Below are 14,062 nucleotides of genomic sequence, written 5' to 3'. Positions count from 1 at the left end.
TTTTCCGCACACAGGTAGGACCAGACAGACATGGCACTGATGTGCTTTTTCTGTTCCTGTCGCCTTGCAGGTATTGATCGGCTTAGGCTGTATCGCTGCAGTAGCTCTTGGCTTTCCAAGTATCACCTCGGTGAGACTGGACCAGCATAGGAGACTCAGGGGCTGCTGGGGGAGCGATGGGGCTGGTTCCACCACCTCCTCACCTTCCCTCCCTTGTACGGTTGGCAGAGGCCACACGCAGCACTCCATTTTCTGCTGGCCAAGAGCGTCCCTGGGCATAAGGAGGTCCTTGTGGAGGTTTTGGAGAGCAAGTTGCAGCCTGGTGACATCTTGCTCTTTCCATTGAACTCCAGCTCAGGCCTCAGCGGAGCCATCTTCAACCATGCGGCAGTCTACTGTGGCTATGAAGAGGTCATACACTTCCGGGGTAAACATCTCACCCCTTTCTCTTGCTTGGGGTGTGGTGGTGGCCAAAATGCAGCTGGGCCAGGGTGATGGGCGGGTCTTGGTTTTCCAGAAGAGAATGGCAGTGGTCAGCTCACCAAGGAAGGCTTCAAACCATGATAAAGGAGAGACGAAAATGGCAGGTTTACCGGAAAAAAGGTGGGATCAATCTCAATGATATCAAGAGTAGAATCATAAAGGCGATGAACAACGAAGCTGACTATAATTTTGTTTATAACAACTGCATCCACTTCACCCTCTACCTGCTGGGTTTGGTAGACTTCTACATGCAACTGGTGAGCACTGGACAGGACCCAGCCACACAGGGTGGAAAGGGCAGGGCAGCAGGACAGGGGACCATCATCCTCTTTGCAGAGCTCCTGCAGCCCACCCACCCTGGTGTTGCAGATGAGCAGCTGCATCCTATGAACGGTGGTGGCCACCGTGTTCCCCTGAGGACAATGCCCCCCGACCAAGAGAGGAGCCTCAGTGCCCCCTGTACACCCCAACACCTTGCCCCAGTGAAAGGGCAATAGATGTGTGGCGGGTGTGGGGCGTGCTTTCTGCTTGCTGGTGCTTAATGGCTGTGCATTAATGAGATGTTTGATTAAATTTTACTACCTGAGATTGTGCACCTGAGATGTACCTGGCATCAACAGATCCTATGGCTGGGACCTGCCCAGTGCTGAGTCTGGGGGTGTGGGAGTGAGGGGACGTCCAGGGAGGTTGCTGTGGGTTGGAGAAGGATGGGGTGGGTGGTGGGTGCCGAGCATCACTGCAGTCCATTTTCTCTCCCTGGTGTCCCCAGTGCTGCAGTGACAGAAGTGTTGATGCACCCTGGGAACACACAGGACTGGAGCAGCCTTCTCCAAAGATGGACACTGCAGCAGCAGCTTTGGCCTCCCACTTGTACGGGAATAAAACGTTGCACAGAGGAGCCTGTGTCAACCCTGTTTGATTTCTGTTGCTTTCACTTTTGCTTTCTTTTTCCCAGAAGCTCCTTTCCCTGAAGTCACTGGTGAGCAACAGCCCAGCCCTGGTGCAGCCACTCCCTCCTGCATTTGATTTTGAGCAGTAAAATAGCCATTCCCTGGGCTGCTGGGTGGAAAATGGGCCAAATGTGTGGAGCAGGTGTGGTTGGAGGCCAAGCAGCAGTGGTGCACCCCAGGGCTCAATACGGGGTGCAGGCTGTGGTTGGAGGGAGGCTTCTCTGGGAGGCGAGTGGGAGGGCATTGCAGGACATGCACTTTTGGAAATACCCTTCAGCTCCTCTGACTCAAGAGGATTTCCAGGATCTCCCTTATTGCTTCCATCTGCTCCCAAACTTAACATTTATGGAATAATTAGCAAATTGCCTCCAGCTTTAAGAAGTGGAAAAACCCATCTGGGGCTCGCTAGATCCTTGGCGAGCAGGGACATCATGAGCCCAGGCTGCTGGACACCATTGGTGGCCTCTGCAGATTGCTGTGGCATCCCCAAAGAGGACAGGTGTCTTCGGGGGGGAAGGTCCCTGGGAGGGATGCAAAGGTGTGGCACCCAGCCAGAGTGGTCCCCCACCCCACTACTGTGGCTGGTTTGACTCATGGTGAGACCCAAGAGCTTGGAAGAGACATCCCAAAAATGTCCATCCCAGGAGGCTACTGGCAGGACTTGTGACCCTGTGGACAGGAGCTCACACTGGAGCAGTTCATGAAGAATTTTAACTCTTGGGAAGGACCCATATTGGAGAAGTTGGTGGAAGACTGTGTCCTGTGGGTGGGACCCCACACTGGAGCAGAGGAAGAGAGTGAGGAGGAAGGAGCGGCAGAGACAACATGTGATGAACTGACCATGACCCCCATTCCCTGTCCCGTTGTGCCGCTGGTGAGAAGGAAGTGGAGAAATGGGGAGTGAAGTGAGCCTGGGAAGAAGGGAGGGGTGAGGGCGAGGTGTTTCAATATTTTTCTTGTTTCACATTATCTTGCTCTCACTTGATTGTCAATAAATGGAATGAATTTCCCCAAGTCGAGCCTGTTTTACCCGTGACAGTAATTGCTGAGTGATCTCCCTGTCCTTGTCTCGACCCACAGGCCTTCTTGGAAATTTGGAAATACCCTTCAGCTCCTCTGACTGAGAGGGTGAAGTGGATGCAGTTGTTATTTCTGAGGTCATAGTTGGCTTCGCTGTTCATTGCCTTTATGACTCTGCTCTTGAAATCATTGAGGTTGATGTCACCTTTTTTCTGGTAAACCTGGCATTTCCCTTTCCCACAGGTGTTCAATCCTGCCAACCCATCACCCAGGTGTGTGTCCCATCATGACAGGGCGTCTCTGGCATGGACTGACTGCTCAAAGCACCCAGGGAAGGAGCTCCCTGCACAGTCCCAAATCCCCAGCTGCAGAATGGGTGTCACTTTTGGATGTGACATTCAGGCATGGCCTTGTCCACTGGGAAGGGCATCAGGATCATGGCTGCAATTCACCCCAACAGGAGCCTCGGGGTGCACTGTGACCCCTGAGGAGGTAGGTGAAGGAGGATGCTGTTGGAGGATTCAAGGTGTCCCATCTGCTTTCAGGATCCATTGCTGAAGGAAAGCACTGTGAAGGCTTTCTACCGCCTTGAGGAGGAGGACAACAAGGATGCCAAGGTGGAGACAAGTGCAATCCCTACGTCACAGACCCCAACCACTCCCTGCTCCTGTGCAACTCCAAGCCCCTGCTGCAGAGGTGCAATGTCACGGTGAGCCCCTGCCTCAGCCTTGTCCATCCTCAGTGGCCACCAATGGTGTCCAGCAGCCTGGGCTCAGCATGTCCCCACTGGCAAAAGAGCCAACAGGGTGCCTGAGCGCATCCAGGCCTGGGCTTTCTCTGAGTGCTGTCAGCTGGGACACTGGGGGACACAGCTATGTCCCAGGGTGTCTCCATGCTCACCAGGTGATGCTCAGGAGACAAGAAGGAAAAACAGGTATATCTCAGGTGGTAAAATTTAATGAAACATCTGATTGATGCATGTAAGTACTTCCCTGGGGTGAGGCATTGGGGTGCACAAAGGGATGGTGAGGCACCTTCGTGGGTCACGCTAGGGATCACTCTCAGGAGGACGTGGTGGCCACCACCTCTCACACGATGCGGCTGCTGGTCTGCAACACCGGGGTGGAGGGGCTGCAGGTGGCCTGGAAAGAAGGTGACAGTCTCCTGTCCTGCTGCCCTGAGGACCCCAGCCCCTTTTGGAGATTACAGCTCTTGTGGGTACCCAGACCTCCTGGAGACCCCAGCCATCCCAGGGACCCCAGCCCTCTTTCAGGAACCCAGCCTATCTGGGGACAAAACAGTCTTCCTGGGAATCTCATCTCTGCCTGGGACCCAGCCCTCTCTGGGACACCATAGTCATCCTGGGGGCCTCCAAACCCCTGGGGACCCCCAAACCCCTGGGGACACCACAACCATCCCAGTTACCCCAGTTCTTTTGGAGAACCCAACTTTTCTGGAGACACCAGTCCTCTTGGAGACCCCACAGCCCCCCCCAGGGACCCCACAGCCCTGCTAGGGATGGCTGACACTACGGATACTCACAGTCCCACCACTGCAGCTGCCATCTTCCTTTTGGATTTTCACCTGCAAGGGAAAGCCTTCCATGCAAGGGGGCTCTGCTGTCCCCACTGCTGTCCCCACTCCTGTCCCCACTCCCCATGGGCCAGCCCCAGAAGGAATCAGGTCAGCATTCATATGCAGGGCAGGGTGTGGGTGCAGAAGCTGCCCCATCACAGCCATGATGCCCAGTTCCATGCTCACCAGTTGCATGTAGAAGTTTGCCAAGCCCAGTAGGGAGAGGGCGAAGTGGATGCAGTTGTTACTACAGAGGCTATAGTCAGCTTCACTATCCATCGCCTGCCTGACTCTCGTCTTGAAGTCACTGAGGTCGATTCCACCTTTTTTCCGGTAAATCTTGCATTTTCCCCTCTCATTTACCATGGCTTTGTATCCTTCCTTGCTGATCAGACCACTTTTCCCCCATAAGTTTGCCTCTGGAAAACCGAGAGCCACCCATCACTCTGGCCCATCCACATATTGGACACTGTCACATCCCAAACGGAAGTAGAGTGTACTTACTCTGGAAGTGTATGACTTCTCCATCCCCGCAGTAGACACCAGTGTGTTTGAAGTTGCCTATGGGATTGCCCATGGGGAAGAGCACAATATCCCCAGGCTGCAACTCATCCTCCAACACCTCCTCAAAGACCTTCCCATGCTCAGGGATGCTTTTGAACAGCAGAAACTCAAGCACCTCACGCCCTCTCTGCCAATTGCACCAGGTAGAGAAGGTGAGGAGGTGGTGGAAGCAGTCACATTGCCCCACAGCATCCCCCTGTGCTGCCAACAGAGGTCTTACCCAGTTCCTACTTACATAGCTGCTTGACATCTGCAAGGAGAGAGCAACAGAAATGGGATGTTAGTGCCATGCTTATCCCCTTCTGATTGTGTGTGGAGGACAAGGTCCCACTCTGCCATCATATCCTGCCTGTGATGGCTCCTAGGAGGCTCAAGGGCTTATCTAGGACAAAAGCCCACCATTCTTCCCAATTTCTTTGAGCTGGAGATGTCCCAGGACAAGCCCTGTTCATCATCCACCTCCCCGTCATGGTGCAATGGTGGTACAAGCAGCTGCCTGTGGAGATGGAAGTGTCCTTACCAGGCTGCTCTTGCTGCTTCGTGGTGTTTTCTCTGAGAAGTTGGTGACAGAGCCGGGCTGCTGGCACCTCCACGAAGGGCTGCGGGGAAATGAAGCAGGGAGGGGTGGGTCAGCAGGCGCCAGGGCCAGACCACGCCTCACATCCTTCCTGAGTCACATAAGAGGCGGAGAAAGGCTGAAAACAAAACCCCAAAGCAGTACAAACTCCAGGAAACCCTCGCATGGGTTTTTTTCACTTCTTAAAGCTGGAGTTAATTTGCTAAATACTCTCTAATTGTTAAGTTTCTGAATGGAAGCAACAAGGAAATACTCTTGAGTCAGAGGAGCTGAAGGACACCTCCAAAAGTGCATGTTCTGCAGTGCCCTCCCACCCATCTCTGAGACACCTTCCTCCAGCCCCAACCTGCACCCAGTACTGAGCCCGGGGGTACACCACGGCCTGGCCTCCAACCAGAGGGGAGACATGAGGCAGTGACTGCGCCAGGGGTGAGACATCACTCATCAGCGAGTTCAGAGAAAGGAGCTTCTGGGAAAAGGAAAGCAGAAGTGAAAAACAACAGATATCAAACAGGGTGGACATAGGTTCCTCAGTGCAACTATTTATTGCCACACAGGAGGGATGCCAAAACTGCTGGTGCAATGCTGGTGCCCTGGGAAGGATGTTGCAGTCCCACACATCTCCAGAGCATGTTATCGCCTCCATCACTGCAGTGCTGGGGACACCTGGGAGAGAAGATGGGCTGTGGTGACACTCAACCAGGACAGGCATTGGGGCACACACTATGATGGTGGCACCCACCACAGCACCAGAGAGGTGGCCAAGCCCTAGGAGGGCAAGGGCGAAGTGGATGCAGTTGAATGTGACAGCATCGTACTCCACCGCCTGGTCCATGGCCGCCCGGATCCGTCGCTGCAGAATGACTGCATCCAGCCCTCCCTTCCTCCGCAGCACCTTGGCCGGACCCCGAGTCCGCAGGAGGTGGCTCTTGCCATGCTTGGCCACAATCCCTGATGGGGTTGTCCCTGAGCTGCCTGTGGGGCGGAGGTGACACTGTACCCTGTGTCCCTTCCATGGGGCCATCCTCATGCTGTGATCACCTCCTGGGGCTCACCTTCCAGGTGAATGATCTCCCCGTCACCACAGTAGATGCCAGCATGGGCGCCCCACCAGCCAGGGCCTCCTGAGGCCAGTGGGAAGAGGAAGAGGTCCCCAGGCTGGGGCTCAGCCACCCCATCAGGGACCACATCGAAGTTCTGGCCCAGCAACCCCTCACAGAGGAAGAACGCCGCCGTGCTCACTGCCCCAGCTGCCGCCTGGGAACCCATCTGCATTTCAGAGCCACCAGTGCCCCAGGGACACCAGCAGCATCGCTGACCTGCTGGTTCATCCCCTGTTCCCAATTGCTTGGGCACAGCTTGGGTGTCCATGGATGGGGAAACCCTCCAAGAAGGGTCCATCTCCTCCAGATGTTGAGCACCCATAGATTTAAGGAAAAGGCAGGGTGTGCCCAATTTGGCTGTTCTGTGCTAGTATTGAGATGCGTGACGCAGAAGGGACATTGGCACTTACCTGCCTGGAGCTGCTCACCTGGAGGGACAAACACCAAGCATCAGCCCTGGTAGCTCCAGGGAGATGGGAGCCAGGGCAGCAGTGTCATGGCACAGCCCCTGCCTGGACTGTGGCAATCCCCTGCCCAAGCCCCTGGCTGGGGTTCCCATGCCAGCACCCCCAAACCTGTCGCACCCAGGTGCCCAGCCAGCGCTGGGCCTGGAGGAACAGCACATCCAGGGCTCTCAAGGTCTGCACCAGGGTGCTCACCTGTGTGGAGAGGGGGTAGAGCGAGCCTGGAATCCATCCCTGCTGCCACCCACCCCTGCTGGCACCCACCTCTGCTGGCACACAACCCCGAGAGCAACCACCCTTGCTAGCATCCATTTCCTGCTGGCATCCACCCCTCCCAGCACCCACCCCTGCTGGCACCCTTCCCTAGACCACAGCAGCCTCCCAGGACCCCTGACACCCCGACATCCCCAGACTCTGCACCGGGTACATTCCAGCTGTGGAGTCTGTGGGTGCTGGCTGCCACAGCAGTGGAGTGGGACCGCCTGTGTGTGGGTGCCCTCCCCTCAGGCTGCGCCTTTACCTGGGCAAGGAGGTTCATCTGCAAGGAGAAAACACGATGTCTAGAGAGCTGGGGACATGGGGCCATGCCCAGCTCCACCTCGGGGACCTCTCTGTCCCCAAACACTTGTGGTGTCATGTAGCCCTGCAGAAACCCAAGCCATGGCCTCGAACATTTTGCCAGCCCCAGCACTCCAGCTCTCTCACCATGGGGATGTCTCCGAGGTCTCCTTGCTTTACCGTGGTCCCCAGGCTGCTGTTGGTGGCCGCAGGGCAGGACCTCAACCCACCCCAGCAAGCACCACAGTGGCTCTTGGCACCCACGCTCTGTCGGTGCCTGGGAATGTGCCCGGACCACACTGACCGGACTCACCGTGGCACCGAGCCCATCCTGTCCCGGCATCACGGGGCCAGTCTCAGGGGGATAAACCCAGCCTGGTGTTACATTTCATCAGTGAACACCTTAGGTGGCCCCAATGGAGTCACGATACGGCCCTGTGGCCACAATGTACCGATAGCCAGTGGTCACCAGGTTGTTGTCAAAACACCTCTTGGTGCCAAAATGCCTGAAGATGACCCAAAGGACAGCCACCAGCCTGTTCCCAGCCCCGTGTCCCCAGGGCAGTGCGTGCCCGGGGTCAGCTCCAGAGCCACATTAAACTTTAATCCTTGCACCTGAGGGTCAGCAAAGGCTTCTGCAGGACTTGGGACTGGTGACATGGGAGCTGTCACCCTCTGTCATCAGGTGACCTCCACAGCATCATTTATCACAGAGCCTCCAATAAACAAGAGCTAATTACAGCTGAAACCAGAGCCTGGCCTGGACACAGCTCAGCATGGAATGGCCATGTTAACCCCTTCCAGCCACCTCCAGTCCCACAGTGATCTCCTACCCTCCCAGACCTTTGTGACTTCGTCTGGTTGTTCTTGTCCCGTCCTGATCCCCACCACCCTCTCCTGGGCCTTGTTGCCCCTTCCTGATGTACTCTCTGGTTCTCACCATCCCCTTCTAGTGTCACCACTGTCCCCATCATCCCCTCCCAGTCCCTATACTCCCCTCCTGATCCCCACCTTCTTTTTCTGGTCCCCATCATCCCACACTAGTCCTTACTATCCCCTCATGATTGCCATCAACCCTTTAGCATCCCATTGCCCCCTCATCACACCTTGCTGGTCCCCATCATCCCCACGTGGTCCCTATTGTTCTGTCCTGGTCTCCAGCATCCCCTCCTGGTCCCTGCCATCACCTCCTGCTCTCATCATTGCCTCCTGGTCACCATCAAAACATCTAGGGTCCCATTGACCCCTCCTGATCCTCATCATCCCCTCCTAGTGCCCACCACCTCCTCCTGGTCTCCATTATCCCCTCTTCATCAGCACCACCTTTTCTCAGTCACCTTCATCCTCTCCTAGCTCCCACCATCTCATCTTGGTCCCTAACATCTCCTTCTGATTCCCATCATCTCCACTTGGTCCCCATTGTCTCCCCCTGGTCCCAGATATTCCCTCCTGATCCTTGTTGTCCCCACCACCTCCCTTTGATCTCTGCCGTCTCCTTCTGCGCTCCATCAATCTGTCCTGATCCTCACTACCTTCCCCTGATCCCCACTGTACCCTCCTGGTCCCCACCATCTCCCCTTGATCCCCATTGTCTCCTCCTGGTCCCCAGCATCCCCTCCTTGTCCCCACTGTCCCTCCCCATTCCTCACCACCCCATGCCATCACCAGCAGGAGCAGGGCTGCCAGGACAGCAGTGTCTCCCTGGGTCACTCCATGTCCCCAGTAGAGCTGTGCCCTGGCCAGGGCACATCTGCCAGCTCCTCACAACCAGTGGGCTTAGGGCAGCTGGAACCTTGGGACTGCTCCTGACTGCAGGTCTCAAGTCCGTCATCAGCATCTTTGGGTAATTAGTAAATTAGTAATTAAATGCTCTCTGTCTGCTGGGGCAGGGGGGGGGGAAGGGGGCAGATCCTGAGGTTTTAGGCTGAGTAATCCTATGGCATCTGCCCCAGCATCTGTCACCAAGCCAAGTCACGACCCTGCTGCGGGCTTTAATGTTTGCTCCTTCACCCCCACCCCACCGCCCACAGTCCCTTGGCAGTGGTGTCAGGCCTGCTCAGGGCGCTCCTTGAACCAGGATGGGTCAAACTTTCCGTGGGTGCTTGGGTTGGGTGCTTATGGGGTGCTCAGCCCTGGGAGGGGAATGGGACACTGTTCCATGGGGACCCCACCTTGGGGACAGCAGCCAGCTGGGTGTCATGGAGGAACAGGGTGGGAAACCATATTTTTGTGATTATTGGCTTTCCTGGGCATGCAGATGATTGGCCAGCAGCAGATGGTTGGCCTGGCTAATCCCCCTCCCAAATCCCAGCTCCGGAGCTGGCTTTTACCCGACGGCGAGGAGGGAATGTGCAAATTAGCCAACTCAGCATGTATCGTCACGTCAGTGGCTCCCCAGCATCCCCCGGCACCAACAGCTCTGTGACTCTCATGGGTGGGCCAGCACCCCAGGGTGCAGGTGCTCCCAGCACCCACTCCCAGCTCAGGCACTGAGGGTTGTGTCAGCCACGGGTGAAGCTCTGCTGAAGGGTCTGGAGGCACCAAAGGCGCAGGCAAGGGCTGGGCAGAGTGAGGTGACAGCTTGCTCTGGCCGCATTAGCCCTGCGTCATAATTCTACCACAGGAGGAGGAGGGCGGCCACTGCTGCAGATGGCGGCTGTCAGAGATCTGGGTCAGGGCTGGGGCCTGCAGGGTGGGATGGGGGGTACTGGGGTTGGAGGGATGCTGCGGGTAGAGGTGGTAGAGCCAGGCTGTAGGCAAGGATGGAGCCGTGCTGCGGGCAGAGGAACATGGAGCAATGGTGCAGGCAGTGAGGATAGAGGGGTGTTGCAGGCCGGGATGGTGGAGCCATGCTGTGGGCAGAGAGGATGGAGGGGGGGCTGCAGGCAGGGAGTGACAGAGCCACATTGCAGGCAGGGGAAGTTCAAGCAGTGCTGCAGGCAGGAATGATGGAGTCGTGTTGCAGGCAGGGGAGGATGGCACGATGCTACAGGCAGGGGAACACGGACTGAAGTTGCAGGCAGGGGAGAACAGAGCAATGCTGAAGGCAGCGGGGCTGCAGGCAGGCAGCAGGCAGAATGATGGCACCGTGCAGCAGGCAGAGGTGACACAGGGGTGACCCCCAGTGCTCCGATCCACCAGTGCCACTGCCGCCAGACCTCAGCCAGGACCCCGCTGCCCTGGGATGCCTCCTCCGGGACCACAGGGACAGGCTGAACCCCTCCCGGAGGGACACGGGGGGACGGGGACCCCTGGCCACATCCTGGGACCAGCCAAGACCAGGTGACAGTGGCCACCCGCTGTCCCCCTGAGCTGGGCAGGGGGGGTTTAGCGGCTAAAGCCCTCAAATCCCAAATTGTGCTGCCCTGTCACAGCGAGGGTTCCCGTTGCTGACCCCCGGGGCCCCCCGGGCCCCCACCCACTGCAGCGTCAGCAGCCTTGGCCCAATACCCCTGGGGGCCCCTCACATCTCCTTGGAAGGGTAAACTGAGGCACGAGGGGGTTGATCTGTGCTGACCACCGAGGCTAAGCTTCTTTGGGGGAGCCTCACTGAGCAACCCCCCTTCCCATGCCATCAGGGTCAGTAATTAATTGCTTGGGGGCAGGGAAATTACCCCCCTTAATTACCACTTTTCGTTATTCCCCTCTAACCGCCTTAGCAAAGGGCTTATGCGCTTATGGAACCCAGTGGGTCCTGAGGAGGGGGTGCCCCCCCCCAAGCCTCATCTCCCACCTCCACCACAATCTCAACCTCTCAATGCTGGTGGGGAGGTCCACACGGTGGCTGGGTGACACCCCCACGGTGGCCGGTGGCAAGCATGCGGGGAGGGTGGCTTGGGTGTCGCAGGGTTTAGGGTTACAAGGCTGGGGCTCAGCACCTTTTTAATTCTTCATCGCGTGGCTGATTGATCCACCTCCCAGACCCCCCCCGCCCCACACAGACATCTCAACCTCTCAATGCTGGTGGGGAGGTCCACACGGTGGCTGGGTGACACCCCCACGGTGGCCGGTGGCAAGCATGCGGGGAGGGTGGCTTGGGTGTCGCAGGGTTTAGGGTTACAAGGCTGGGGCTCAGCACCTTTTTAATTCTTCATCGCGTGGCTGATTGATCCACCTCCCAGACCCCCCCCGCCCCACACAGACACTAAAGATTAAGAGGGTGACAAAGAGGCGGGGGGCCACAATGGCTGCTTACACAGCGCCTGCCACTAAGCTGCCTTGAAGAGAGCAAGGCAAGAGCCCCGCTGCCTGCAGAGCTGCTGGAGGACCCATCGCCTCGCCAGAGCACCCACCGCTTCACCAGAGCACCCAGCGCGGCGGCAGCCAGAGAGAAGGGAGAAGGAGACATCAGGAACACTGGCTCCAGGATGGCTGCGTCGCCGGCAGGGTCGGTGGTGAGCGCCGGGCTGGATGATAGCCCCACGGGTAAGAGGTAGTGATCGGCTTGAGTGGGTGCAATGTGGCGGGACTGTGGTCACCAGTGGAGTCTTCCTCTGAGATGGTTGGGTTTCCCATCATGGTTCTTCTCCAAGATACCTGGAGTACCCATTGTAGTCCTTCTCCAAGATACCTGGGGTCCCTGTCACGAACCTTCTTCAGGATGGCTGAGGTCCCCTATCATGATTCTTCTCTGGGATGTCTGGGATCCCCATCACAGTCCTTCTCCAAGATAACTGGGGTCCCCATTGCGGTTCTTCTCCAGGATGCTTTGTGTCCCCATCATGGACCTTCTCCAAGATGCCCAGGGTCTCCATTGTAGTCATTCTCCAGAATGGAGGGGTCCCTGTTATGGACCTTATCTGGGATGCCTGGGGACCTCATCATGGTTCTTCTCCAAGATACCTGATATCCCCATTGTGATCCTTCTCTGGGATACCGAGGGTCCTCATCAAGGTCTTTTCCTGGCCTGCCTGGGATCCTCAGCTATCACCATTTTCCACAATTCTGTGGGTTGCCATCATGGTCCTTCTCTGAGCTGAAATCCCTGCAGTCCCCAGCCCCAACTGGTCCTTATCACGGTCTTTGTACAGGATCCCTAAGGACCCCAGCCCTGGCCCTTCTGCAGGAAGTCTGCAGTCCCTAGTCACAACCCTCTCCTGGACACCCATCATCCCTGGCCCTTCTCCAGGCTCCCCACTGTCCTCTGCTGTGACCATTCTCTGGGATCCCCTTGCTGGGATTCTCAGCATCCCCAGTAATGGCCCTTCTCCCAGACACCTCCGGTCCCTGGTCGTGGCCCTTCTCTGGAATGCCTGGATTTCCTTCACTGAGATGCCCAGAGTCCCCATCCCTAGGGACATCACTTCATCCTCTTCTGAAAGTCCCATGAGAGCTCATCCCACAGCATCCCAGGCACTGGGGTGTGGGAAGATGCCGAACCCCATGTGCAATACCTGGAGTCCCTGAGGTGTCCCTATCCATGTCCCTGGACCAGCAGAGATGGAAAACACCTCCGTGCCAGTGTGCTGGGGAGCAGTGGGGACTGGTAGGAGGAACAAGGAACATCGACGTGTCCCCAGTCGCCCTGAATGTGGTGGCTCCCCTCCCACAGGGTTGAGCCCGGCCCCTGGCAAGGCGCTGAGCCCTGTGCTGCTGTGCAAGGTGTGTGGGGACACCAGCAGTGGGAAGCACTACGGCATCTACGCCTGCAACGGCTGCAGCGGCTTCTTCAAACGCAGTGTCCGCAGGAAGCTCATCTACAGGTGGGGATGGGGTTCTGATGGGTCAGAGACACGGGGGGACGGGAACCTAGATGGACAAGGACCTTGGGGATGAACACTCAGAGGGACAGGGATGTGGGACATGGGGACCCAGCGTGGTAGGGAACACGGAATTGACACCAGAGGATGGATACCCAATGGGGAAGGGACTAGGGGTACTTGAACCCAGCAGGGCAAGGACACAGGGTAGGGGTGTCCAGGGCACCCATGGGGCTAGGACACCCATCAAGACAGGGACAGTGCACCCATGGAAGGGACAGGGCAGCCCTTGGGGACAGAGTGCCCATTAGGTTGGGGCACCCATTGGGTGGAGGGCACCCATTGGGTGGAGAACACCCACTGGTGATGGGACAAGACACTCAATGGGGACAAAGCACCGCCAGGACACTGCATCCGCGGAGGCAGGACACTTCAGAAGGCCAGGGGCCATCGCAGTAGCTGCAGCTGGGTGCCACTTCTGCCACTGCAGGTGCCAGGCGGGGACGGGGCTGTGCCCGGTGGACAAGGCGCACCGCAACCAGTGCCAGGCCTGCCGGCTCAAGAAGTGCCTGCAAGCTGGCATGAACAAGGATGGTGAGACGGGTGGTGGGTGACAGCTGTTGACAGATGAGGGGGAGGATGACAGTGGGATGGCCAGTGTTGATGCCGCCTTGTCCCTGCAGCTGTGCAGAACGAGCGCCAGCCCCGCAGCACGGCCCAGGTGCGGCTGGACAGCATTGAGCTGGACACCGAGCTGCCCCCTGAGCATGTGGCCACCACCCGGGAGGTCCCACCAACTCCCTGTCCGGCTCCCCGTGGTCCCAGTGCCACCATCACTGTCACCCCGGGTCCCCGAGTGCCCACGCCACCCACCAACCATCGCTTCATGGCCAGTCTGATGACAGCAGAAACCTGTGCCAAGTTGGAGCCTGAAGATGGTGAGTGGCCGCTGGTGGGGAGGGGATGGGAAGGCGGCTGTCATCACGGTGGAGTGACCACCAGCATCCCCTTCTGTCCCTGAAGCTGATGAGACGGTGGATGTGACGGGCAGCGAGCCGGAGCGGGCGGC

The 14,062-nt window shown here is 57.6% G+C and overlaps 2 protein-coding genes across 2 annotated transcripts; one reads left to right on the top strand and one right to left on the bottom strand.

Moving 5' to 3' along the window:
- Positions 1–3,191: 3,191 nt before the first annotated feature.
- LOC104535960 lies at positions 3,192–7,274 on the bottom strand. Its single transcript, XM_010185636.1, has 10 exons — positions 7,257–7,274; positions 6,683–6,700; positions 6,225–6,426; positions 5,912–6,120; positions 5,529–5,638; positions 5,113–5,191; positions 4,828–4,842; positions 4,533–4,719; positions 4,215–4,447; positions 3,192–3,239 (listed from the first exon to the last, which is right to left on the bottom strand). Exons 1-10 carry the CDS (start codon positions 7,272–7,274, stop codon positions 3,192–3,194), a joined length of 1,119 nt encoding a protein of 372 aa, XP_010183938.1.
- A 4,387-nt stretch (positions 7,275–11,661) lies between these two features.
- On the top strand, positions 11,662–14,057 carry NR2E3 (nuclear receptor subfamily 2, group E, member 3; the record flags this gene model as incomplete). The annotated part of the gene is made up of 5 exons (XM_010185635.1): positions 11,662–11,719; positions 12,846–12,996; positions 13,484–13,587; positions 13,677–13,931; positions 14,017–14,057. Coding segments are annotated over exons 1-5 (609 nt in total), but the record flags the coding sequence as incomplete, so codon positions are not given.
- Positions 14,058–14,062: the final 5 nt, after the last annotated feature.

Source organism: Mesitornis unicolor, unplaced genomic scaffold (assembly GCF_000695765.1).
Source record: "Mesitornis unicolor isolate BGI_N332 unplaced genomic scaffold, ASM69576v1 scaffold29215, whole genome shotgun sequence".
NCBI classification, from domain to species: Eukaryota; Metazoa; Chordata; class Aves; order Mesitornithiformes; family Mesitornithidae; genus Mesitornis; species Mesitornis unicolor.
The sequence above is the reverse complement of the archived record's forward strand: the minus strand, read 5'-3'. Positions and strand labels throughout refer to the sequence as shown.